General features: G+C 44.4%; 1 protein-coding gene across 3 annotated transcripts in view; it reads left to right on the top strand.

Moving 5' to 3' along the window:
• FGD6 (FYVE, RhoGEF and PH domain containing 6) overlaps positions 1–27,382 on the top strand; it is a 217,270-nt gene that overhangs the window by 126,495 nt on the left and 63,393 nt on the right. For all 3 annotated transcript variants that reach the window (XM_086919063.1, XM_086919064.1, XM_086919065.1), the window contains exons 4-8: positions 7,809–7,876; positions 7,977–8,007; positions 16,972–17,123; positions 18,023–18,179; positions 19,557–19,644. In XM_086919063.1, coding sequence (XP_086775189.1) covers positions 7,809–7,876; positions 7,977–8,007; positions 16,972–17,123; positions 18,023–18,179; positions 19,557–19,644 — 496 coding nt within the window. The remainder of the gene's footprint in view (positions 1–7,808; positions 7,877–7,976; positions 8,008–16,971; positions 17,124–18,022; positions 18,180–19,556; positions 19,645–27,382) is intronic.

The raw sequence follows: 27,382 nt of genomic DNA, 5'->3' as shown, positions 1-27,382 counted from the left end.
CCACTGGTTACCCCATAGCTCAGCGTGCTTCCCTAGTACCAACACCTCCGTTTTGGTGGCATTCAACTGAAGGCAGTTGGTGCGAAGCCAGCTTGCTACTGCCAAAAGACCCGCACGGAATCTGGGGGCCTCCACCTCAGGGTCTCCACTAAGTGTCACCGCTAGCTGTGTGTCGTCCGCGTATGAGGCCATCGTGAGACCCCACTGTTTGACGACACCAGCCAACGGTTTCACATAAAGGTTGAACATTGTAGGGCTCAACGAAGATCCCTGTGGTACCCCCAGCTCCAGGGGATAGGTGGCAGATTGGCCAGGTGGTATAGCCACTTTAAAGGAACGGTCTGCCAGAAAAGATCGGAACCACTGGAGAGCGACATCCGTCACTCCCGCCTCCTGTAAGCGTTGGATCAATATATGGTGGGACACAGTATCGAAGGCAGCGCTTAGGTCTAATAATATAAGCGCTGCAGTATGACCTGAGTCAAGTACCTGGCGAAGATGTTCAGTGATGTAAAGTAACGCCGTCTCGGTACTGTGTCCCGACCGGAAGCCGTTCTGACTGGGGTCCAGGATCTGGTTGCGAACCAGATGCTCAGACAGAACAGAGTTGACATGGGCTTCTGTTACTTTGGCGATCCAAGGCAACAGGGAGATAGGTCGATAGTTTTCTGGCAGCCGGGGGTCAGAGTTGGCTTTTTTTAATATAGGAGTGACCACTGCCTGTTTCCATGCCGTGGGTACCGTTCCACAAGATAGTGACATATTGATGAGGTTCAATATGGGGTCACGGCACAGCGGGGAAAGTGTGTTAATGAAGGCTGGCTTTAACGGGTCCGCAGGAGAGCCTGACTTGACCCTAAGGCTGAACCTGTCAAAGGCCTCAGTCGACAGTTCAGGTAGAATGGCCAGGGGCTCATAGTCCGTCGTGACAGGGACAGTAGCCTCTCGATCCTGGTGGAGTGTGTCGAACCCATGGTAGATTTTTTCCACTTTCTCCACAAAAAAGGAGGCCAATTTGTCACAGTGGGAATCTGTGCAAATTACCTCTGATGAGGATCTGTTTTTCATAAGGTCCTTCAGTACCTTGAAAATCAGTTTTGCTGGATTAGGGCTGGTGGCAAATTCATGAGCGTAGAATGCAGCTCGTGCTCTGCAGATAGCTCTATGGTAGAGCTTCAGCTCAGTGAAATACCGAGTTTTCAGAGCAGGGTCATAGGATCGTCTCCATTCCCTCTCTGTTTTTCGGCAGGATTTTTTCAATTCTGCGAGAGACTCATTATACCAGGGACTAGGTGTTTTTGTCCGGCCTTTCGACCACCGTAGAGGTATAAGAGAATCCAGGGCGTCGGTGATCCATGCGTCAGAACTGCGCAGAACTGTTGGTAACCTTGTTCCACATTGGTGAAAGTGCTCAAAGGTTTCCGCTCCAGTATACTATAAAACTCTTCCAGCGTGAGTTTGTGCCAAAGCCTTTTAAGGATAGGCCTATCCATAGATATAAAAGGCTTGTCGTGGACCGGACAGAAAGCTTCAACTAGCAGATGATCAGTCCACCCCATCAACCTCGGATCTGACAACCTTAACCCGTCAAGTGTGGAAAAGAAGGGGTCAAGAATATGGCCTCCAGAGTGGGTTGGAAGGGTGACGAGCTGAGTAAGTTGGAGAGCTTCCAGATCCGCCAACAGGGAGCTCACGGTAGTGGATGACCCATTATCGAAATGGATGTTGAGGTCACCCAAGATGTTAAAATTGGCACAGCCGAGTGCTATGGGACTGACCATATCGGCCAGTGCAGACCTAAAGACAGAATCATTGCCGGGGGGGGCGGTAGACAAGCAACCCACTGAAAGTGAATTGATGGGAAAAGGCGACTTTGAAAATAGCACTTTCACATGCGGGTAGTCTCGACGGCTTCCATTCAGCCGGAAAGCAGGATTTGACTGCCATAGCGATGCCACCACCTCTTGTGGTCCTGTTAGAAGTAAAGATGGTATAATTTTGGGGGAATGCAAGATTCAATATGGCAGAGTCAGAGTCCTGAAGCCAGGTTTCTGTCATTAGAAAAACATCGGGATCCTCTTTCTCTATCAGATCAAAAATGGACAAGTGGTGCTTTACAAGTGATCTGACGTTAAGGCACCAGATACGAAGATCTCGCGATGCAACACGTGTTCGTGTAACAGGAGCGGCATCTTCCAAGGAGCGTATTTTAGTGGGGCTCTTAAGAGACCAACCTTTACAGGCGCAGCTATATGGGCCAGCTAAAGGGTCCACCGGCTTACACGCACATCCTTTGGACAAATGCCCTATGGCCAACAACTCTGGTCGTGTGTAAGACAACATACCTGCCAGGTGTGGCGAAGCAACGCTATGATGAAATACAGAGCCTGCCCCGCCTCGCGCTGCCTCGACGCGGACGAGCGCAGACGGGCAGGACTCAGGCACGACTCCGGCTAAGCGACGGCGTCCTCACCTGCGCGTCCCGCTGCGCGGGAGGGGGTAGCTTTAAGTATGCTCACCAATCCTGGCGCGAGCGCGAGGACGCTCCAAGATGGCGCCTAAAGCTACAGTTACAGCCCTACCCAAAATGGCGCCCACAGTGAACCACCCCCGGGACCCAGGCCCGCCAAAACGGCAGTGAGGGAGCCAATTATGTGCGGAATAAGGAGGGGGCAAGACCCTGCTAAAAACAGGGGAAAAGTGCAGCAAAGTAAAATAAAACAAGAATGACAAAATCAGGGTATTTAAAAACGAAGCGCCAGCAGCAGCGCCAGCAACAGCAAGTGCGCAGTAGAATAGGCGTCTGTCATGTGTAAAGTGAGCATGTCTCTGGCTGGCCGTCTTGCGATGGCCAGGCAGACATGCACACTTTAAACCTCTCAGCCCATATGTCTTAAGCCAGCTGGGTTGAGAGCAAGTGCAGGCCTCCAGCGTGCTGGGGAACGCCGAGAGAGGCTGCTTCCACCAATTGGGGAGCTGCTCATATGCTGGTTAATAGCATGTGAGCAGGCCAGGATCGGTTGAGGGAGTTTTCTTGCGCCTGCATTGCAGTCCCTGCCGAAGAGTTCCGGAGTGAAAAGGATGTTGTCCGTCACGATCCAGTTAGTGTTTTCTTTTTTTAAAATTTTGTTTGCCCATGCGCGCACCCAACCATTTGCACTTCACCCCCTCCTCAGTAGATGCCAGCTGCCACTGATGTTATCCCTTGTGTCTTTTTCATATTAAATGTTTATTTTGGGGTATTTAACTTGAAAAGGCTGTTTTTGTCAAAGTACAGCTAACAGTGGGCACTGATTAGAAATGGAATGTTTAGGGTTTTTTCTTTTTACCTTTAATGAATAAATTGTTGCTGAAACTATGGAAAACGGTGAGCATCAGAGGGTTTATCAAATTCTGTGACCTTAGCGTTTACTGCATAGTTATGGATTAATTGCTTTTGACGTGTAATTTGCTAATTTCACCAAAAATGTTGTTTGTAGCTAAAGGTGATGAAAACTGCCATATATTGTGTTATATAGCTTACATTTTTTGGTGCATAATTTAGATAACCTTTCTGCTTATTTTTGTTCTCCATGCCGCATAATGCTAGTAGTCACGACAATATTAGCTCTGCAGAATAGTTTGGGGCTGCCATTATAATGAAGATATTTTCCATATTTCAATGTTGGCTGCGAAATAAGAGTTTTCATGTCATTGTATTTGGTCCATTATCTTCAATAAAAGCATCTAACATACCATATATTCTTAATACTCCAGCTGAGGCTTCTTCTTAGAGCCTCCAATTCATTTTTGACACAGATTGAAAAAACTCACTGTGCTTGAATCAAAAACTATCACGGTCTTTCCAAAGTGAAATTAATGGCAGAATTACGACCTAGTGTTCTAAATCTCATAGCTCAAATCAATCAGTTAATTTGTCTGTATAATGTATGGCACCTAGGGGCAATAGATACAAGCGTTTATCTTCATTTTCAGTGTTGTTCTATTGTATATACGACGCCACCGAACTCTACGCACTCAACGCCGGCCAAACCCCGGGTTGCTACCGGGCCACCCCGAGACGCACCCACGGACCCTTCTGCTGCAACTCCTGCAAGTTCACCTGCATCCGGACCTGCACTACTCCAGCACTGCCCAAGACCACGACGATCAACAGCAACAGCCACCTGAAGTGCATCCTGCTCAACACCCGCTCCGTCCACAGACACGCCGTCGAGCTCTGGAACCTGCTCGACGCCCCAGACGTCGCCTTCCTCACTGAAACCGGGATGAACGCCTCCTCAGCGCCCGACATCGCCATCGCCATCCCTGACGGCTACAAGATCATCCGGAGGCACCGCATCAACCAGATTGGAGGAGGCATCGCCATCATCCACTGGAACACCATCCGCATCACTACCAACACCGACGACACCCTCGCACCCGCCGAGCACCTGCACTTCCAGATCCACATCAACCTCAAGACCACCCTCAGAGGCACCCTCATCTACAGACCCCCGGGACCACGCACACAATTCAGCGAGGACATCGCCGACTTCATCAGCCCGCACGCCCTCCCCTCCGCTGACTACATCCTCCTCGGGGACCTCAACTTCCACCTGGAGAACAACAACGACCGCAACACCACCACCCTGCTGGACAACCTCGCTAACCTCGGACTCAAGCAGCTGGTGACCACCCCCACCCACTACGCCGGACACACACTCGACCCCGTCTTCTCATCCAGCAAGGACATCGCCTTCAGCCACGCAACCGGACTCCACTGGACAGACCACAGCTGCGTCCACTTCAGCTTCAGAAGGACCACGTTCCACCAACAGGTTGCACGCAGAAGCTGGAACAAGATCACAGCCGACCAGCTCGCGACTTCCCTGAGCAAGAACCCACCCACCAGCGCAACGAACCCCAGCCAAGCGGCCACCAACCTCACGAAGTGGATCAGCGACTGCGCAGACGACCTCGCCCCTCTGAGGACCCCGCCTAGCAGACCCGGCAGCAAGAAAGCCCCATGGTTCACCGAGGAACTCAAGAGCTCCAAGAAGAACTGCAGAGCCCTCGAGAAAGCCTGGCGCAGAGACCCAACACCAGACAACATGACTGCCCTCAAGCTCGCCACCCGAAAACACCACCAACTGATCCACGCCACCAAGAAGACTGCATTCAAGGAACAACTGGACAACCACGCACACAACAGCAAGGAACTCTTCAACATCGTTAAAGAGCTCTCCAACCCCAACGCCGGAAACAACGACATCACCCCTTCGCAAGACCTCTGCAACTCCCTCGCCTCCTACTTCCACAACAAGATCGCGGACATACACAACAGCTTCAGCACTCAACCGACGCACGCCACAACTGAACCACCACCCTCCACGCCTGGACACCGATCAGCACCGAAGACACCGTCCGCACGATGAACTCCATCCACTCCGGATCTCCGACGGACCCCTGCCCCACCACGTCTTCAACAAGGCCGACGCGGTCATCGCACCCCACCTGCGGGACATCATCGACACCTCTACCTTCCCGGAGAGCTGGAAGCACGCCGAACTCAGCGCTCTACTAAAGAAGCCATCAGCCGACCCCACCGACCTCAAGAACTACCGCCCCATCTCGCTGCTCCCGTTTCCTGCAAAAGTCATCGAGAAGACCGTCAACAAGCAGCTGGCCGCCTTCCTCGAGACGAACGGATCCATCGACCTCTCGCAGTCTGGCTTCCGGGCCAACCACAGCACCGAGACCGCCCTGATCGCAGCAACCGATGACATCCGAGCCCTACTCGACAACGGAGAAACAGCGGCCCTCATCCTCCTAGACCTCTCCGCGGCCTTCGACACTGTCTGCCACCGTACCCTAGTGCAGCGCCTCAGCAACTTCGGAATCCAGGAGAAGGCACTGGAGTGGATCATCTCCTTCCTCGCCGGAAGGACACAGAGAGTCCGCCTCCCCCGTTCAGATCAGAAGCCACCGAAGTAATCTGCGGCGTTCCTCAAGGCTCCTCGCTCAGCCCAACCCTCTTCAACCTCTACATGAGCCCCCTCACAGCCATCGCACGCCAGAACAACCTCAACATCATCTCCTATGCCGACGACACCCAGCTGATCCTCTCCCTCACCAACGACCCGCCAGAGCCAACCTACACGAAGGAATGAAAGAGGTAGCCGAATGGATGAAGAACAGCCGCCTGAAACTGAACTTCTGGTGAAGAATTGGCTTGGTAGTTTAGTCTGCCCTGTTCCCATGATGCACTGGGCCAGGGACAGACTGATTTGCATATAGCCAGGTTCTGAGCTGGGATGGGGCAGTGAGATAAATAACGGTGATGGATCAAGCCCTGATCTTTGGACTGGGTAAGAGTGGGCTGTTTAACTCAGACACTCTGTTCATCACCACCCCCTTTTGTAAATTGAAACTGAACTCGGACAAGACGGAAGTCCTCATCCTGGGATCCTCACCCTCCGCCTGGGACGACTCCTGGTGGGCCCCCGCCCTGGGCAGCGCACCCAAACCAACAGACCACGCACGCAACCTGGGCTTCATCCTGGACTCCTCCATCTCCATGAACAGACAAGTCAACGCCGTCTCCTCGTCGTGCTTCAACATCCTGCGCATGCTACGTAAGATCTTCCGGTGGATCCCCACCGAGACCAGGAAGACGGTCACCCAGGCCCTCGTCACCAGCCGTCTGGACTACGGCAACTCCCTCTACGCCGGAACCACTGCCAAACTCCAGAAGAGACTCCAGCGGATCCAGAACGCCTCAGCACGTCTCATCCTGGACATCCCCCGTCGCGACCCCATCTCCGGACACCTGAGAGACCTGCACTGGCTCCCGGTCAACAAGAGAATCACCTTCCGTCTCCTCACCCACGCACACAAAGCCCTACACAACCAATGCCCAGGATACCTTAACAGCCGCCTCAACTTCTACGCTCCCAAACGCCAGCTTCGATCGACCGGCCACGCCCTCGCTGCCGTCCCCCGCATCCGAAGAGCCACCACAGGGGGAAGGTCCTTCTCCTACCTCGCCGCCAAGATTTGGAACTCCCTCCCGACCCACCTCCGCCTGACCCAGGACAACCTCGCCTTCAGGAAGCAGCTCAAGACCTGGCTGTTCGAGCAGTAGCGGACCCCCCTCCCCTAGCGCCTTGAGGCCCTCCGGGTGAGTAGTGCGCTATATAAATGCTTGATTGATTGATTATATTTCTTCCTAGAGATTTCTGACTTATTGATTCTCATCTCCTATTTCCATGAAACCTGAAAACAAAGATTAAAAACATCAAAATATCTACAATAATCTTGGAGTACCCCTTCACCATAATTCGTCGGGCCGAAATTAACCTTGAAATAATTCATAAATGAACAAACATCTCTTCACCTGCATTTAATGCATTTGGCTCCTTAGTTTCGAATTAAAAAATATACCTCTCCAGTTTCCTGCGAACTCTTTCCCAACCTCCTTCTCTAATAGTACACGGTATAACACTTCACTCCAGGAGCGAGCTGTTATCCTCTTTTCCTCCACTTCATACCTGTGGAAAGGATGTCGGTATCTCTGGAAAATAGGGTAGTATAAGATTGTGACTAAGCAAAGATTGTCATTACATCGTAGAAAGGGCTCTTAGTCCATGCAAGCTAATCCCTTGACAATTCTTTTTTTTAGCTTGTTCCCTGCTTTACAGGGTCAAGTGAGAAAACTTGTACCAGAAGCTCATATTTCTATATGTTAATAGACTTTCGACTATGGCCATCCTTAAATTTATAGTGGGTTTGCGCCGATTCTAAGTGGATCTGTTTTTTGTCTGCAGGGTAAAAGAACTGGGAAGAAGACAAAAGTTTACCACATCGCTAAGGAGATCATGAGTTCCGAAAAAGTGTAGGTTTTTATGACTGTTAAATGTTCTCTTTTTTTATTGTGTGGCATGTTTCATGACTGGATTTACAGTTGCTATTTCTGTTTGTTCTTCCTCACACAGTTTTGTGGATGTTCTGAAGCTCTTGCACATTGTAAGTACCTAGCACTAGTGTTCTTGTTGACCAAGCATTTTATTTATTAGTTGTAAATTTGTTTTACCACTGCAGTTCATAGTGACAAAATTTAATATAATAGTGTAGCACTTTTTCATAATTGCCTTGGAAGTAGAAACAATTTGAAATATAGCTCAGGCACATTAACTAGCTAAAAGGTTTTAGTTACTGATAGAAAGATTGGTGTTTTATGTAGCAGTCGTTGGTCTGAATTCCTTCCAGAATCATTAATCTTCCGACACTTCTGAGGTTGATATAATAGGGGAAAGAAAGTGTGGAGAGCAGAGTAAAAGGAATGATTCCCTGTAAACGAGCCAGCTTTAGATCCAAACATTCAGTCACAGATAACATAGCAATTGTTCAAACTTTGATAAATACGTAGTATCAAAATAGCAAAACCTGTATACTGAATTTGTTGACTTTTCAACAGCATTTGATAGAATGGCCAGACAACTCTTTAGCGGTAACTGGTTATGAAAATCATACCATTCTTTTTAGATATAAGTTCCTACGAACTAATAGCCCTAACACAGTTAATTCTAAGATTACTGGCAGAGCATGGCATAAACTTGACCCTACAACTTTGATCAACGAGCTAGCAAAAAGTGAGGTGGAGAAGGATGTAGAAATCTCTGCCAAAAAATATACCACCTGGCTTGAGGCCATCTTTGCTGATATAGCTTCTAGTATATGGATTAATAAAAATAGGAGAACACCATCTGCCATTTGGTTTTCAGAAGCTTTGAGAATAGACAAACAGGCTTGCAGAAGGCAAGAGCGGATTTGGCTTAATAATTATGAGCTTCTAGAAAAAAATCGATATAAATCCATGCTCTCCGATTTAAAAAAAAAAAAAAAAAAAAAAAAAAAAGCTGATTCGGAAGAAAATGCTCTATTATACAGCACAGATAGAAAAAGCCGGCAGTTCCAATAGAGAACTATTTCGAACTGTGAAAAATCTGACCACAGTCACAAAAGATGATTCTGCTAAATTTAATCAAGAAATCTGTGATGTTCTGGCACTTTCCTTTAGAACAAAGGTAGACCAAATCTATGATCAGTTCACCCATTCCACACCTAAGGGTAAAAAACTTGAACAAGAAATTAGCAAAAAGTTTTTCCTTTTAATTGCTTGCTGACTTCTCCTATGCAAATCACTAAACTGATCTCCATGGCCAAGTCAGGCTATCCGGAAGACCCCTGCCTTCTAAGATCCTACAAAATATCTGCCATTTCATCGGACCGCACCTATCTAAGATATTTAACCAGATGATAGAGCATGGATCCTTTCCCACTGTGTTGAAGCAGGCTTGTATCTTGCCTCTTTTTTTTAAAAAAAACAGCAATTTGGATGCAACTGATACAGCCAACTACCGGCCCATTGCAAGAATTCCACTTTCGGCCAAGATAATTGAGAAACCATGAATGTGGAACTCTCCACTTTTATTGCAACTAATCAGATTCTAGATCACAGCCAGTTTGGCGTCCGAGCTAACCATAGTACAGAGTCAGCTCTGATTAAGACTACAGAAGAAATCCGTTCCTCACTAGACAGCGGTGGGTCAGCAGCCCTGGTGCTCCTTGACCTATCCGCTGCATTTGACACAGTAGACCATACTCTTCTGGACTATCGTCTACAAGCAATTGGGATAAAAGGTAAAGTCCTCTCCCTGCTAACATTGTTTTTATCAGAGAGGCCCCAATCCGTTAATTTGGGCAAATTTAAGCGGCACCTTTTACCCTTCCATGCGGTGTTCCGCAGGGCTCATCGTTGAGTCCTACACTTTTTAATATTTATGTAGCGGAATTAGCCCCACTAATAAGTTTTAATTTGATTCCCACTTCTTATGCCGACGACACCCAGTTGGTGATCTTGACAGTGGACAAGGACATCAACCACTCATCAAAACTTCATGACTGTATGCTTTCCTTAAAGCATTGGATGAGTACTCACTGCTTGAAGTTAAACTCGAGCAAAATGGAGGTGATTATGTTCGGAAACCTCTTTCCGCCTTGGTCCCCAGCTTGGTGGCCAGATAATCTTGGTCCTCCACCTACCCCGGTGGATAAAGCTAAAAATCTCGGGGTTATCTTAGACGAGAAACTTAGTTTTAAAGCTCAAGTCTCCAAAGTTGTGTCTTCTTCGTTTTTTATGATTAAGACCGTAAGAAAATGTTTGCCTTTTACTCCTAAATCCTGCAGAAAGTTGGTTGTAACCTCCTTAGTCTTGTCTAAACTTGACTACTGTAATGGATTTTACATTAATGTGCAATCCACTCTCCTCAGGAAGTTACAGGCAGTACAAAATGCTGCAGCAAGACTGATTCTGGACATAACTAAATATCAATCTGTCAGATCAGCTTTGCGAGAACTCCACTGGCTGCCAGTTGTTCAGCGGATAAAGTTCAAGGCACTTTGCATGGCCCACAAGGCTTTGCACAAAGAAGGGCCGAAATTTCTAAGGGACCTCTTCAGTTGGTATTCTCCAAATAGACCTCTGCGTTCGGCTAATGCCCATCTGATTCCGATGGTCAGGATTAAAAAGATGAACTGGGGATGGAGGAGTTTCACCTATAATGCCATCAAGGAATGGAATTCCCTTACACTATATCTTAGAAAAATGTTCTCCCTTCTCGAGTTCAGGAAACAACTGAAGACCTGGCTCTTTTAGTAGTGGTAGCACTGAGTACAGTATGTAGCACTGGTAGCGCCAAGACACCCGAGGGTATTTGTGCGCTGTATACATTTTATTAACATAACATAACATAACATAACATATGATGGGTATTCCCTTAAATCTTTTAAGACTGTTCATTGCAATAAAACTCTTCTCTTTGGTGTAAAATCCTGATTGGTGGGAACAAAGGCTTAACCTCCAAAATATATACTCTGATTGAAACAAGGTTGCTCCTCTTCTTTCTTCCATCGTTCTTTATGATTTACAGGCTCAACTTCTAAATAGTAAGAATCTTCCACCAAGTATTGGATCTTATGCTTTTATGCATTGATGCATACAGATGTTGTCATTTTTCATCTTACTCCAATTGGCCTCCAATGCAATTTGAATGCATTAAGTGGGTATGCTGGGGGGGTGAGTATTGCCAAAACTAAAGTGGTGGTCTTTGAACAAAGAAAGCATTATTGCCCCCTCCACTGAAATCTCAGTGGAATTTGCTTGGAAAAGGTGAGATCATATACTTATTTGGGCAGAGTGTTCTCTTAGAACTTAGATAATAAGCTACATTTTTACAATTAGTAAACAAAGCTTGTGCACACATCGGAGCGTTAAATGAATGTTATAAATGTTCTGGCAGGAAACACTTTAATTTTTCATTCAATATCTATAAAGTAAAAAAAATCAACCTAGTCTCACATATGCACGTTAGAACATTCCTCTTGACAAATGTCCATTCTTGAACCTATTTGAAGGGAAGATTCTTCGTAAATTATCGACTGTAAGCCAAGCAGTACCTGGAGAAGTGCTACACCTGGAATTTGCACTTATCAGCTCTTTTACTTTAGCAATAGCAAAACTTGTTCGGTGGGCGTATAGTTTACTCCATGCATCACATGGTACCTTGAGAGATTTGCTGAAGCAGGAAACGTGTTACATTTAAGAAGGATTCAACTTTTAACGTAAATCTTAGGCTTGGTTTAAAACAACTTGAATGTAAAATAGAATATCTACAGACATAGTCCCCTGCTCCAATCAGATTATATTTTTTAAATGCAGTCCTAGATTAAGTTACTCTCACAACATTTCTCATTACACAAATTTAAAATTATACTAAACTTTCTAAGCTATTGTAGCTTTTACGCAACCTCAAACGTGCTTATCTTTGACACTGCTAGACAGTGTACGGCGTGTAATACTCTGCCATTGAATACTTACAAAAGGCATTGCTCCAGCTTCAGAAAAGATGACAGTATATCTAATCTTTGCCAGGATGAGCCACAAGATTTAAGACATGCATTTTATACTTGTCCATCTGTTAATGTAGTAGAAGCAAGGAAACATTATGTAACTCCTTTGTATTTTAAATTCAATATAACAAATGTAGATGAATTGATACATTTAGTAATGTTTCTTACAAACGAGTTTGTATGCTATCATCTTTTCACATGTTTTTTATATTTTGTGAAACTTGTTTAATTCTTAATTATTATGTGCAATCTTAAAATTGACGCAAAGTATTTCAATGTTTTATATTGTTGCTCTCAATTGAGGTCTAAATCAATAAACTTGGACAAAGGGTGGGGAGCCGTATGTGTGGCTTTGTGTGTTTTCATGAGAATGTGTGTGAATGCATTCATAAAAGATATAGTTCAATAGATTAGCTATATGGTCAGGATGGACTTAAAAAGGACTCTACTATACCTTTGTCATATGCTACATCTGTGTAACCGATCTCCCGAGGTTGACGTAGGTTGTACTTGCTGGTTGGTATTTTTGTAATGGTTCCAACTTACTTATTGAGATGCTACCTTTGATAAGTATGCACTATTTGAAGGCATTTTTGTATACAACAACAGGGTACCACCATGGATATGGTATTCACTCCATCATGTCCATCGTGTACCATACTCCTATTGTGGTTTCTTTGAAAAGACCCATGCCTAGTCCTAAGATCTGGAAGAGTATAGTTGTGATAGCTAGATCTGGATCTGATATATAAAGTTTCTATTTGCAGTATGGACCTTATTACAAGAGACTTTTGGAATACATACAGAAATGTAATCAAAATCCATGGGGTCTGAAATTGCCCCATAATATATAAAATGAGAGTTTAGATGTTTTTTTATATATGTGTGATAATATCGGATGATAAATTGCCATAGTCCTTTTTTTATTTTTAGAAAACCTACAGCTATACATGTGATACTCACAGCTCAGAGTAGCCATTTACGTTGTCCTATTGCAGCAATCCCCTGTGGTGAGCTCATCAAGGAAAAAAGAAACTGTACTGACTGTTGAGATGATATGCAGGCAGTGGATTATATGGTGCGGAGATTTAGAATAAGGGGTTACTCATCGGATATCATTACAAAAATGAGAGAGAGTGAACACCAAGGATGAGAATGAACATGTAACAGTAGAGAATAAAGGTATCAGGCAGTATGAACAGGACACAGAATAAATTCATTTCTTAAACAGGTTTTACAGACAAGGCTGAAAATATCCTATTATTATTAAAAAAAACATTTATATCTATAAGAATCTGATCCAATTTTGAAAAGAGATGTTTAGTCTGGAGGCAAAATAGCCTTCCTTAGAGTTGAAAGTTTAAAGGATAAATTTACTAGTAACATTTGTAATCCCCTGAGCCCACACGTGTCTTGGCTACTTAAAAACATTTTTTTGGGTGTGGTAGCAATTATAATATGTGATTATTTACCCTAATAAATGCAGAGACATTTGTGTAAGCACTGTAGTTGTTTTTAGTGTCAGAACAGTTCTTAACTGAAAATGTTCATTTGTAGCTTATGCGTTACTATACTCGAGGTAGCTTCCCATATCTGGATAGTATCATTTGACACCTTAAAATCAGAATTGCTGAACATACTGGAAAGAATGAAGAAAAATATCCCATAGCCTTATACTAGAAAGAAAATCATATTGGTGATCTCTCATTATTTAAATTTGTAGGCATTTGTGCCCAAAAAATAACATAGGAGGTAGAGAGTGAGATTTAAAATTAGGTTGTAATTTTAAATCTAGATGGATAAACAAACTGTATTAAAATTAAACTATGCTAAATGCATAACCAAGATTGAACAAGAATGAAGTATGTTAAGATGAGCTGGACTTCCAAAGTTACGAAATATTTTATGAGATTTTATTTTTTATATTGTAACTTATATGCAACTAGTTTTAGGTAAAATCTTATGTTGGGGCAGGCTTGTGTTATACTACTACAAACGAGTTCTATATAGGGATAGGATTCATGAATGAGCTATTTTTAGCATCTTAATCGATTCAGAAGTACTAACCATGGTATTTAATTACATATTTGCTATATGGGGAAACTATATACAGCTATTCTATATCATATTCAAATATAATGCCATTTGTAGTTTTGATATATACAAGAACACAAATTATATATATAATTGGTTATCATATTACTAGTTTATAAATGTTTCCACGTAAATTATATCGGATATTGCAGCTATGATGTTAGAAATGTATATCCAAGCCATATCTTATATGAAAATTATAAAGCACTACGGGAAATTAGTTATCAGCCATTATCTCTACTATAACCTATGATAAACAGATCTACTCAGCTGGACCGGACAAAGAACCAAAAACAGACTTGGAAAACTTGCTATCTTAGCCCCCATACTGCATTGGTTGACCAAACGAAACAAGAGAGCCCAACGGCCCTCTGCTTGTGTTTTAAGTGGAAATAATGGTGCATTTTGCAGTGCATTTTTCATAAAATACGACCTTTTTGTCTGCATCTTTTTCTCCCACTGAGTGCTCGTTTCTTCTGCCCCTCAGTCTTTATCTCTGTCTCTCCTCGTACTGTCCAACCATAAGAATTCCGTATCCTGCTCCCGCCTTCTTTTATCACACTCTTTCTTCCCCTCTTGTTCTTGCTTTGGTCTTCCTTTTTCCCCTCCTCTCATCACCCCCTTCTTTTTCTTGCTCCCCCACCTTCTTCCCTCACTAGCTTCCCTTTTGAATCCTTTCTCCAGCTTTGCTTCTTTTTCATCCTTGCTCTCCTTCCTTCCTGCCCCTTTATCCTGTTACTTTTCCTTCCCTTCTTTCTCACTTATGCTCTCTCTTATTGCTCCCTTCTCGCTTGACCTCCTCTCTGCCTCGCATCTCCTTTTTACTGCTGTTTTCTTTAGCTCTCCCTCACTCTTAAGCACTAGGGAAGAGTTTGCAACCAGCACCAGGAGAGGAACGTTATTCAGGCAGGTGCAAGGTATTTTGTGTCCGGATGTTGTGGTCCAGAGTCTGACGTATGAAATCCTTGAAATGTTGGCTGCAGCCAGGCCGTCCCTTCTGCTTTTGCTGCGTTGACCTGTCGGTGACAATGCAAGGCTTTTCCTCCGCGTGCTGAGCGGACATCCTGGGCAGCGCCGGAAACTGGGCATTATTTATGAAGCCACCTGCGCGTGGATGTTTTTCCAAACCCACTCACTACAAGTTCGTATCATAATGTTATTTCTGCATTCACAAGTCTGCCTCCTACTGTGCGCGGGGACGTTTAAAGTAGTGAAGGTATATGTTCCAGAAGCCCACACAGACCTGAAACGGGATAGGTGACAGCTCTGAATGTTAATGTCCTCTGATCGGTTCTTGGATACTGCGCCCTGCTCTGGTGGCCACCTGTGAAGCTTGTGTCTAGCCCGAAAGACGCATCTTGGTGTGGTGTGTCTGTCTTGAAGCTACCCTGCTGCGGCACTGTGGCCAGGGCTAGCTGCCTTATCAGGAATGTTCTCTGGTGTTGCCACAAACAGACTGCGCTCAGATGAAGATAGATATTTGAGGGGAAAGATGGCCTTGTCCTAAATCGTGTGGCTGATGGATTTGTGTTTGCTGTCCTCGGCCTGTCGAGGTGCTTTGGCAGTCGCCCTTTGTCTGCCATTTCTAGAGCCCGGTGTCGGCCTGTCGAGGTGCTATGGAAGTCACCCTTTGTCTGCCATTTCTAGAGCCCGGTGTGAGTTTCAGCGCGGCCTGCGCACCTGTTGTTTTATCATTAGCTGCTGGCAGACTGCCACTTTACAAGTCTTGCGACATTTGTCGCTGTGGGCGATCGGAGCCCTGCTTGTCCGCTGCCGGTGGCGAGGGCGGCTCTCCTAGTGCCCAGCCCGGCCTGGCAGCTGTCGGGTTCAGGGACTGGCAGGTGGGCCTCGTCAATGGGGCTCACAGACTGTAACGTTTACACTTAAAATAGCGCCCACTGCTTCGAGCTACGTGAAGGCGCACAGGCCTGAAAAGTGAAAGTCTCGAATATTTGAAGCTAGGGAAGGAGGCCCAAAGAGTCTGGACTGTCAACCAGAATAAGGCTGTGCTCGCTGGGTCACGTGTGTAGTTTGTCTGGGTCACGTGTGTAGTTTGTGCTGCACGCGGCTCATCCCCGTTGGGAACATCCAGCGATATGACAGTGCTGAAGCCCAGTCACACAATCGAACGCTATAACCGGGCACACAACACACTCCCTAGGCAAGCGCCAAGATGCCCTTTGTGGTGACAGGTTGCGCTATATAAGTATACCTACATTCACATTCACACTCCGATACCACTACTGGGCATGTTACCCCAGCTCAGACGACACAGAGCAGCTGTCACACGCTTGCTGTGCGAGGGCTACATGTTTAGAACCTGCTCCATTGGACATAGGGCCGGATTCACCTCTGAGTCAGAACCTCAAATACTGCTGGACCAGCAACAGAAAGACAAACCTTTAAAAAAGACCCTCGATGGTGGGTTTGCACTTAGTGCAGGACTTGGAAAAGTAGTATTTGCACTATAGTGAATTCGATTGTTTTCTTTTTCCTAAATAATATAGCATTGAATATTTTATACTGAAATGTTACATATTAAATTGGTTTTTCGATTTGAGTAATAGATATTGATCATCTCGGTACAGGGTGATGCAAAATTACAAGAACGATAGGCACTATTAGCAGAGGTCACCAGAGTGCAACACATTGCCTAAACAATAGCCTCTTAAGTATGGATGGAGGAGCACCCAAGCAGCAAAATATAATTTACCTGGGGTTACAAAAACCGTGCTCACAAACTGACTCGTATTGCAGTTTTAATAACACACAGTAGCTGTTTTAAAAAAAAGATATTGTACAAAACGCATGTGCGTTTGCTCCTTGGCGCTTGCTCTGTTCCGAAGTATTTTTGGCGAAGGAAGTGATTTGTCTGTGTGTGAATGTCCATTGTTTATTTGTAATCTTGTTGCTGATGCTCGCCAGGACTTTCGGAATGCCGTCGCCCACGCATCCAGGCAGCAGGGGAAGCCGGTGATCGAGGACAAGATTTTGAACCAAATCCTTTACTACCTGCCTCAGCTCTACGAACTCAACCGGGATGTACTTCGAGAACTTAAAGACAGGATGGCCCACTGGTAAAAACACGCAGCGATGCTCATAAGTTGGCGTAAATGTAAATGCAAATGATGCTTAGTATTTCTCAAATTATAAGTGAAAACATCCCACCCCATCCTACCAGTGCAGTGCTGCTTTATGCATTTTTGTTTATTAAAAAATAAAAAAATCCAGAAAAGTTATGTGACTTTCCCTCTCAGGAATGTTTTCCTCCATTACATCCTAATTTATATGCCATGCACGCTAAACGCCGCTGTATTGTAGTCCGTTAGTCATGTCTGTCGCTGAAAAGCTTTTCAGTAAAACATAATGTTCTATGTACTGTCTATTCACTTTGTCACATTACAAAACATACCAAGAGATTATCCTGCCGGCATGGTACAACATCACACAACTACTATTTATAAATGCTAGCGCCTTCCTTAACGAAAATGATAAAAGGCTACACAAGTACATTTACATTAGTGGCCTGTGGTCCTGTAATTCTACAATCACACTAACCTGTTGTTGTTTCTACATAATACCATCTTTAAGTCTTGTAACGGAACTTCAGTTTTAATTTTAAGTGTTGCAATCTCTCATTGACATTCACACATTTTTTTGTGTGTTTAAGAACACTTTCTGTCCAGGATTTTCAGACTATCACAATAAATGCAGAATACAGTTCTGTTTTTTAGTTTTTAAATTATTTCAAGTTTTGTGACAGTAGAAACGTATTAATATTGGCTAATGCATGCTCAGATCTTCAAATTTTGTGTACATCCAAATTTGTCATGGCTGTAACTGGAGGCCTTTCCCAACATTACATGACACTTCTGACGTCGAGCAGTGTTTTCGGGCGGGGATTGAACATTGTTGCTTTTTTGGGATGTTTTAATATAAGCAGAGATTCATAACATTTTCTCTTATCCGTTTTTAGGAGTGAACATCAGAAAATTGCAGATATTTTTGTGACGAAAGGCCCTTATCTGAAAATGTATTCGACATACATTAGAGAATTTGAGAGGAACATTGCCCTGCTAGATGAACACTGTAAAAGGAACCCGGGGTTTGCCGCAGTGGTGAAGGAGTTTGAGGTAATGTCTGGGTTCCCGTTCTATGCATTGCTTGGTGTGCTGGGGTTTCTTGTGGCAGTGGTGTAACACAAAAAGAAAGTCCCACCCCCCTGCAGAATGTGGTCAGGGGCCTGCTGACTAGAGGACATCCAGAAATAGGGCCTCCCTGCTCCACACGGGCTGCAGTGGCCTGTGCTCCACCCCTGAGGATGTTTGTGCCTGTGAGGGGAGAGTTAAGGAAGTCTGGGACTGAGGTTATTAAGATGATTAACATTCCGGCAGGTACATCTCTAGTTTCAGGTTAGTTGTTAACCTTTAGTTCTCTGCAGTAAAAATAACACTTGTTAGAGCGAGAGACTCGATTGCCCATGGTAAGGTACCTGTTAGCTGCCTTCTTTGTATGAACTATAAGAAAACAAACGTTACACATTGCAGTCGTGAACGCAAACTCAATCTATCATCTCTCCTTCATGTATGTAGTAAAATCCAGTTGTTCAATACTAGTATACCCTTTTCCCACCTTTTTTCTTTTGTACTTGTGCTTTATTTTGCACTCCTCCCTCCTTTGCATGCCCAGCTCCATTTTCTAACCAGTTTCTTGTTGCACACCTACTTCACCTTGACCACATGTTAAACTTGACGCGGCCTAGACACAACCCCCTTTCACAGGCATCGTTTTATTGGAGTATCTCCTGATTTCCCTGTAGGGTGGCCTTCATCTGTTACATTCAGTTTAGAAATGTCAGCTGAGCTCTTTGGAATTAAAGCAGCTTCATACCTATTTTCGTTTTTTTTTTTTTTTTACTCAACACTCGCAATGGCGGAATCTTGGGCTGGCACCTCCACAAAGTTCCCTTCAATTTCAAAGTGTAATGCACCACAACCAAAATGTCAGCCATTGCTTGACACTCCTGTTAAACAGAAATATTAAAGAGAAAATCACTGGCCAAGGATTACAACCAATGCGTTTCGTTCAGACCGTGCTGAGCTTCGTCAGGGCGTTCTATCATATATGCTCCTTTGTACATGTGCTCACAAAAGGTCCTTTCAATTGATATTATTTCGATGTTTTTGCATCAAATTGATCAGTTATGTAGGCTGGAGTCAGACTATTACACCAACCCCAGACACCTGAATCCGTGTCCAAACATCACTCTGGTCGGCAACCTCTCTATTCATGACTGGCAAAATCTTTTTTTTAATCATTTTGTCATCTCTAGTATTTGGGGGGTTTCCAATGTATTTGATAGCTGTCTGGGCAAAAATGAACTTGGAGTGTGGCACAGAGTACAACAATGCAGTCTATGGGGTGGCCTTGCTTTGACTGCTCAAAAGCTGAACATAAAATTACTTCTTTGTCTGGCTTGCTTTGATTCTTTTTCGATGTTTGCCTTTCAGTCGAGCCCTCGTTGTGCAAATCTGGCACTGAAACACTACCTGCTCAAGCCTGTTCAGCGGATACCCCAGTACCGACTGCTGTTGACAGGTACCTATAGCGTACTTTTGTTACAAGTCCACAGGCCACTGGCTTGTGAGCTTCCGTTGTGTTAGTGATGTGTGTTCGTTTTGCGTGCTGTTAGTATTTCCTGTATTGCTCCTAGAGGATCAGAGTATTTGCCAGCAGGTTCTTACAAACAACAACTATAAACTAGACAGAAAGCTCCTTGCAGGTTGTTGATTGAGTACGTTACATGTGAGGGGTGAATATTACGAATATACAACAAGACGTAGACAAGTGAGAAACCACTTTTGTAGGAATGTAGCACGTTACAACGCATGCTTTTACTGCGTGGTAGGTAACAACTCGGTTGTTACAACTACCGCGTTGTTACCACACGTGCATTACATCGCAAGTCGTTTCAACGACTTGCTCTAGGTGGCTTTCTGGACCTAGGAAAAGTATACATTACTATTCCTTCTCCAGTTAGCGCAACAACAGGGAAGGTGTTGGATTTAAAATCCAACACATTCCCTGGTGTTGTACGCCACCTAGCGCAAGTCGTTGAAACTTCTTGCGATGTAAAGGCATGCACGGTAATAACGCGGTCGTTGTAACAACTGCATTGTTATGTACCTGCGTGGGTGGTATTGCCAGCGTTGTAAAGGCTGCCTCTCCTTTTGTAGCTATGAGGGAAGTAGTGGAGAGGAGTCACTAGGTAGAGTAAAAAAACTATTTGGTGCAGAGGTTTGAGGTTGGATTCTGCGTATATATATATATATATATATATATATATATATATATATATATATATATATATATATATATATATATACAGATGACAAGAAGTTCGACCTTATAGTAGGGGGTAATCTGGGTGGCACCATATTGTGTCTTCAGCTGTGGCATTTCTACAATAGACTGAAACTAAATGGAAGCAGAACATAAATCTTGCCACCTCGTTATCAATACCCCACTGTGAACTATCAGTTTCTGTCTTGCATTATTGGGTCTCCTTTCCCCACTCGCTGTAACAGAAAAGAAGAAATTGGGGGTCAAGAATCTCAGAGTTGGCATTGATTATGTACGCCAACATCATCTCTCAGGCTTGGTTATTCTGATCATTAAAAAGACTTTATGTTTTTAATTTCACCAGATGGTTCCTAATTGTAACTGTTCCTCAAGATTAGAGTGCACTTGTGCAATCCTTGTTTGGCTTTCCAATGAGCTAATCTGAAGACTTAAGTCTGTCTACTATTCTCCCATGTGGAGCCTATTGAAATTGAAAGAGCGCAATGGTCTTGGTCCAGCGCTGTCCGCTTTGCAGCGAGTGTCAGTTCAGCAGCGCCCTGTATCGAGCAGAACTATCCCTTGTGGCAACTTAGCAGGTAATCATCCAGCAGGTAATCATCCAGCTGGTTCCCTTCGTTCTGCAGACAGTTTGCATCTTGTCACTCTGACTGCTAGGAAGCTGAAACAAGAAAAAAGAGCCTTCTCTTTGCAGGTAAGATAATTCAGGAATATGTCACCAGCAGATGTGTCTCAGCAGCCAAATAACCTGAAGTTCAGAAGATCTTTAAACACTTTGCTGCATTTGCATTAATATCCTGTCACTTGCTCTATTTTCTAATATAAATTCTATAACGCCATTAACTGCCAGGATGCATAGTGGACTTAGTAATTTACTAACCATAAACAGATTTGTTAACCTATTGAAAGTAGTTCTACATTGAGGGTCTAAAAAAAAACTGATTCCCACCACAAACCCACCTTTTTAACTACTGTAGTTTTCAAGGCAACTCCAAATTAACAAGGCTTGAGGAACATGTTTTTTTGTAGTAAAGTTTCTGAACTTTTCCCTTCCACTAAATTTCCCATTTTCCCAAGTTGAAATGGGTGCTTTCGGCAATGGATGTTTCTGGGATCTTTCTGCAATGCTCCTTGAGATGAATGTGTGCATTTCAAGAGATATATTATGTACTGGCCAGTAGGTAGTAATAGTTAGGATGTGGTTTCCATAGGAAGAGCGTTTTTCCATTTACCAATAACTTTTGCGTAGTTTGACGAATCTTCGCGAAATTTTTAAAACTAGTTCGACGCTCTCTTCAGCTGCTGTCTTGAAATGTTCGGGGTGATCCGTCAAGCGGGGGCTGATAAAAAGAGAGGGTCCCAAAACACTTTTTCACCATTTTAATTTTGATAGGAAACTTTAGACACAACTACAGCCCTAACTGCTGAACAGAATTACACCAGATTTGGCAGAAAGGTAGCTCTTGGCCCAGAAAGCAACCTTTTTGTTAAATGGTGTAAATCCGTTGAGTAGTTGCTGAGAAAATTAAAGAAATTCCAATTTGTTTATATAGGTTTGTAGTAGATCTGCGCCCTCTCCCGATCTCGTGCTGAGATCTGATTGGCTAACAACACTTCCAACCAGGAAGTGTTGGCAGCCATCTTGTGACTTGGTTGAACAGTCACAAGGAAAAACATTTACTTTTTTTTTTTTTTTAAAGAAAAGGGGGCAGGGTTGAAACACCCTGACCCCCTAGGCCTCTAGGGGTAGTGGGTGCCCACGGAGACCTCCCAGGGCCAAATAAGCATTTTTTAGAAAGAAATTAGGCGGGAGTCACTCTGAATTTGCGACTCATGGCAAATTTGTTTTCAAAATGTAGCACAGGTTCTTGCGCTCGTTAATTCTAGCCCCATATTTTCATAACGCCCCAACGGGGCCAGGTCGTTGGGGCGTTATGAACATATAGAAATTATATGTGGGGGAGCCGCGCAGCTCCCCTGCTATCTTGGGGATCGCCACCTCCCTGGAGCTTCAATTACAAATAATGGGGGTGCTGCTTGGCTCCTTGCAGTTCCAGGACTGCCACCTCGCCGGGGCTTCAATGACAAACACATGCAGGGGGGCCTCATGGCCCCTGCAGTCCCAGGGACCGCCACCTCCCTGGGGCTGCAATGGTAAATAATAGGGGGGGTGGCGGGGCATATATCCTCTTGGAGTTGGTGTATGAAAGGTTATATGGGAGTGTCAGTGGGTGCGTTAGATTCTGTGGATGATGTCATGAGTGTTTTCATTTGAGATGTCATCCGTGATGTCACTGACCATGTCATGAGTGATGTAATATGTGAGGTCCTAAGCAGTGCATTGCGGGGGTACGAGTTATAGTTAGCTCAGGTTGCAGAATATTACTGATGGTGTCCTTGTTGCGCACTCCTGTTCAAAACTGATTAAAAGTTGTTTCAGTGCATTCTGCTCTGTTTAAGCCATGCTTGAGGATGAAATGAAATGAAATACCAGCATTTGTAAAGTGCACAGCTACCCCTGGAGAGGTGTCCCAGCGCTGGGGGCCGTTGGGAAGATTAAGCGAGCTATTGCCAGAGTCACATGGTACTGGGCTAACCTCCCGCATGCGCCGCAGATCGAACCGTGAACCCCGTCATCCGGAGTCAGGCACCCTGGCCGCTGCACCACACCTCTTCCACAGGATGTGTCGTCCAAAACTGCAATTGGTTGGTAATGCCAGACTGTGACTGTTAGCTACCCTGTTTTTTTTTGTTTTTTTGTTCTGTATGGCTGAGTGCACATTCCATCCTCCCATAGAAGCGAGAGGAAGGGTGCAGCTGTCCCTGGCTCAGTGCATCTGAGCCACTGGATAATGGTGTTGATGAATGGAGCATGCAGATTCTATACCCTGGCTTTCTATCTAGTAAATGTAAATGTAAATGTGTTTCGATTTATATAGCGCAACACTTTAACCCAGGGGTCTCAAGGCGCTTGCTTAGGGAACCCGTCCTGGTATTCCCCTGTGAGATACCCCGGCCGGGTATCCACAAGGTGAAAGCCAGGCATCCCGCCGCGAGGGGCCATAGTGGAGATTAAGCAAGCTATTGCCCAGAGTCGCAGAGTGTGACCCCGTGAGTCGAGTGGGCACCGGAGCGAGAATTGTCGACTCTGTGGAATTTTGAGCCCGAGACCCGCCGAGGCGGGGAATCGAACCCTGGTCCACGGCCGATCTCAGCTTCCGGGTCTGCCGCCTCTAACCACTGAGCCACAGTATTGTCTTTTCCTCGTGAAGAGTTATAAATAAATACCAGTCTGTGGAACATAGAATATGGTGTAGTTCATTCTGCCCATGGGTGGCTACAGCGGATGTACCATGTTACAACGCATACTATTACAACTACCTACCGTTACAACGCGACCATTACAACGCATACCATTACAACGCATAGCGCTTTGAGGTGCTGGATAGTGGTAAGTATAATTTACTATTCTAACTCTAGTCCCCGTGGACCCTAGGGAAGGTGTTGGATAGTAAATTATACTTATTCCCTATCCTAGAGCGCCCCCCAGCGCAATGCGTTGTAATGGTATGCGTTGTAAAAGTCGCGTTGTAATGGTAGTGCGGAGTAACGAATGCGTTGTAACAGGTGTATACCGGCTACGGATGTACCATGTTACAACGCATACTATTACAACTACCTACCGTTACAACGCGACCATTACAACGCATACCATTACAACGCATAGCGCTTTGAGCACATCTTGCTGCTCAGTCAAGACACCATATGTCCGGCTTCTGGTCCATCCACCCAGAAAGGGTATGACTGTGCAGTCGAGGGCAAAACATCAGTGGCGAAGGTCTGTCTATTCCAGAGATCTCCAGCCTTTTCTGTACTGAGAGCTACTTATGTGCAATGAAACGCATTGAGAACTACTAATATAACTAGTGTTGTATAATCTTAATTTTTGTATATGTATAATAATTCACCCAAGCAAACTTTTTCTAATTTAATAAGCTGCACTGCATACAGGTGAGCTACTCGGAGGTAGCAGGAGAGCTGAAGTAGCTCACGAGCTACTGGTTGAAAACCTCCTGGTATTCCTTCCCAGATTAGCTCTTTGACACCGGAGGCTGCCTGGTATTTGAGGGGAGGGAAGCAGGGTAAAGCAGTCAGTGGTAAACATCTGGGGGTGTGAAGAGAGCCCTGGTGCTTCTAAACTCGAACTTTACAGTGACGTGCCTGCTCAATCACTCCGCACATCTATCTTACTAGTACGCACTTTCATCTACTGTCTTCTTCTAGTTCTATCTGTTGGTAGGAACTTGGGTTCAGCAGTTCCTTCCCTCTCCTCACCCCAACAGGACTGCTACAACTTTTCAGCTACAATAGACTGCAGGGCTTTCTGTCTCCCACTTTGGGGCTACGCAAGAAGCAGCTCACACTGAGGCCTTCCCTGCCTATAGAACACACTCCATTAACATTATTGTTGCTTTTATCTTTATAAGGCAGAGTAGATATCAATCCAAGTATGAGTCTATCTCAACTCTCAATTAATCCGGTAAGTTACGTTTTAGGGAGCAATTTAACTCTGAGGTCCAACATATTTAATTCCCACTGCCAGCATCGGTGTGCACTCCTAGACTCCAGGAGCAGTTCCACCATAATTTTGCCTTTGTCCTTTGGGACAAAATGGTCTTCACAGGATAAAGAGCAGGTTTGATGCCAAGGATTTGTTCTCGTCTGGTGGCCATCACAGAGTGATCATTCTTTTCCTGCATGTGAAATATAACCAGATATGTGTGTTTCTAGGTTTTTGGCTGGTGGTGGCGATCTCCTCTCCAAAGTGTCCAGGAGAGGTTGAAATGTGCGGCATTAACTTGGTGTTAAATGTCAGTCCACTCAAAATTAAAGTTTTGATTTTTGTCACTGGACGTGGGCGAGCTTCTGATCGGAATCAGTTGCAGAGCTATGTCTCACACCCAAAAGTCACTGTAGAATCCCAGCAAGTCAATTCTGCTTGTAATCCTACCAGGTCTGTCGGGCATCGGTTGCCCTGTTTCTATACTCTGAAGCCATATCGCGTGCTATAAAGGCCACCTTTATTCCATTCTGTGTACTAGTCAGCATCATGAAATATAAAGGTGCCCTATTTATGATTGCAGGAGGTAGCTTGAAAAGAAGGCTTGGCTGAGACAGTATGGCGTCGCAGTGACGGCGTTTATGATCACATACTGGAGGCAAGGATTTTTATTCTCTGAGAGATCAATCCTGGAAGCACATACTTGAGATACGTTCTGCCTTGTAAAACTTTATCGTCATCTTGGCTTTTCCATTTACATGCTTAAGCATTTTATTACCGTGTAATAAGAGGATGAGTTAGTCACAGCAGTGACTGATGCACTCAGTTTTCTCCTAGTGTGGCATAAAACCCTGTACTGAATTGTACCATGCAGGTGCAGCAAACTCTTTTTAATCCTCCTCTTGCCCCTGTTGTCGAGGGTGTGGTTAGTGGTAGCTTTTTCTAGATGCACAATTTTGGGTGAAAGATTATTTCTGTATACTAATGATTTTTATAATGAATATAGTTGAAACCAATGAATTATTAATGTTGCACTTGAAATGAGTTTTATTAGGTACTTAGAAGTGTGTTTCTTAATATAGTTTATTAGAGCCACATTTTTGTAGAAACCATTTTACAAATATGGCTGGTGTTTTGCTCCTGCTCATTACTCCTCCCTATCAATGTCCCTGTGCGTGTCTTCGCTCCCCACAGTCTTTGCAGAGCACAGGACACTGCAGCGCAACTGGCTATTTTCAGTGGAGAGCATGTCTTATGAAGGAAACGTTGTTCTTGTGCTAAATGTCTCGAGCTGAAGGACACTTCCGCTTGAAGTTCCTATGTAGGCCTGCTAGCATACACTATTGTATGAGTCTTTGTTGTAAAATGTTCCTATTGTGTTGTACATGTCCAGACTGCGCTGTTGTTTTTGAAGCTGATAGTTTTTTCTTAGAAATTGGTTAATGTTAATGTATTTGTTATTGCAATCTATATTCTGATTTGCTCAATATGTGTTATCACTATTCATGCCATGCTAAATTTGCAGCTTTCGCTTGTTAGCTATTTATAACATTTGTTTAAAAACCTGCTGGTTTTGAGAGTGACTTTCTTTGTCCTATTGGGGACGTTGCCCATTTATCAAGAGACTTTTTCTTTTGCTCACGGGACCCTGTCCATTTAATAAGAGCCTTTCCTTATCATTAGAGATGCTGTCTTTATGACATTTGGTTTACTTATTGGGACTTAGAATCATTTGTGACTATATACTCTGTGTCTGAGACTTCATGGCAGATATTTAGCATGTCCTCATAATGCCTATTTTGAGGTTTTTTTTGTAATAAAACTATTTTACTTTCCATTGATCTCAAAATCAGATAATTGAGTGGTCCCAGTTTCTATTTTTATTACTCAGCAAATTTGTTGGGCTTGATGTCAAGGAGGGTGGTGACTCGTATCGCAAGATAAAGAGTGCAGGAGCCTAGCCGCTAGAGGTAAATTTTAGAGGGATCAAAATATTGGGGTTCCGCTCCCACAAGGATGTCTTTCTTAATAGAAAATTGGGGGGATATTAAGCCTGGTTGTATCTTTACAGCAAAAATTCAAAAGGTGAAGGGGGAAATGTTTGCAATAAGCCTAACCACTGACAACCACTCTGTGTGAAAATCTAACCAATTGTTCTTTTGTCCACCATGTTACCATGTTATCTCAGTTTGGGCCTATCCTTGAACAAATCATCCTGGAACCTGCTCCACGGAAACAGTCCAGACAAACCTGCCACCAGATTCAATCTAGCCTGGTTGATGAGGGGTGATACCCAAAAACTGGTCTCAAAATGCTTGTTTCTGATCCAGGGAGGACCTGGCCTGGCAGTTCTGGCTGGACTGCTCTCATGGAATTGCGTAGCGAGCAAAAAAAAAATGATGGGTTAACCCAGAT

Source organism: Lissotriton vulgaris, chromosome 1_1 (genome assembly GCF_964263255.1).
Source record: "Lissotriton vulgaris chromosome 1_1, aLisVul1.2, whole genome shotgun sequence".
Classification (NCBI taxonomy): Eukaryota; Metazoa; Chordata; class Amphibia; order Caudata; family Salamandridae; genus Lissotriton; species Lissotriton vulgaris.
Note: the sequence above shows the minus strand (reverse complement) of the source record. Positions and strands in the feature narration are given on the sequence as shown.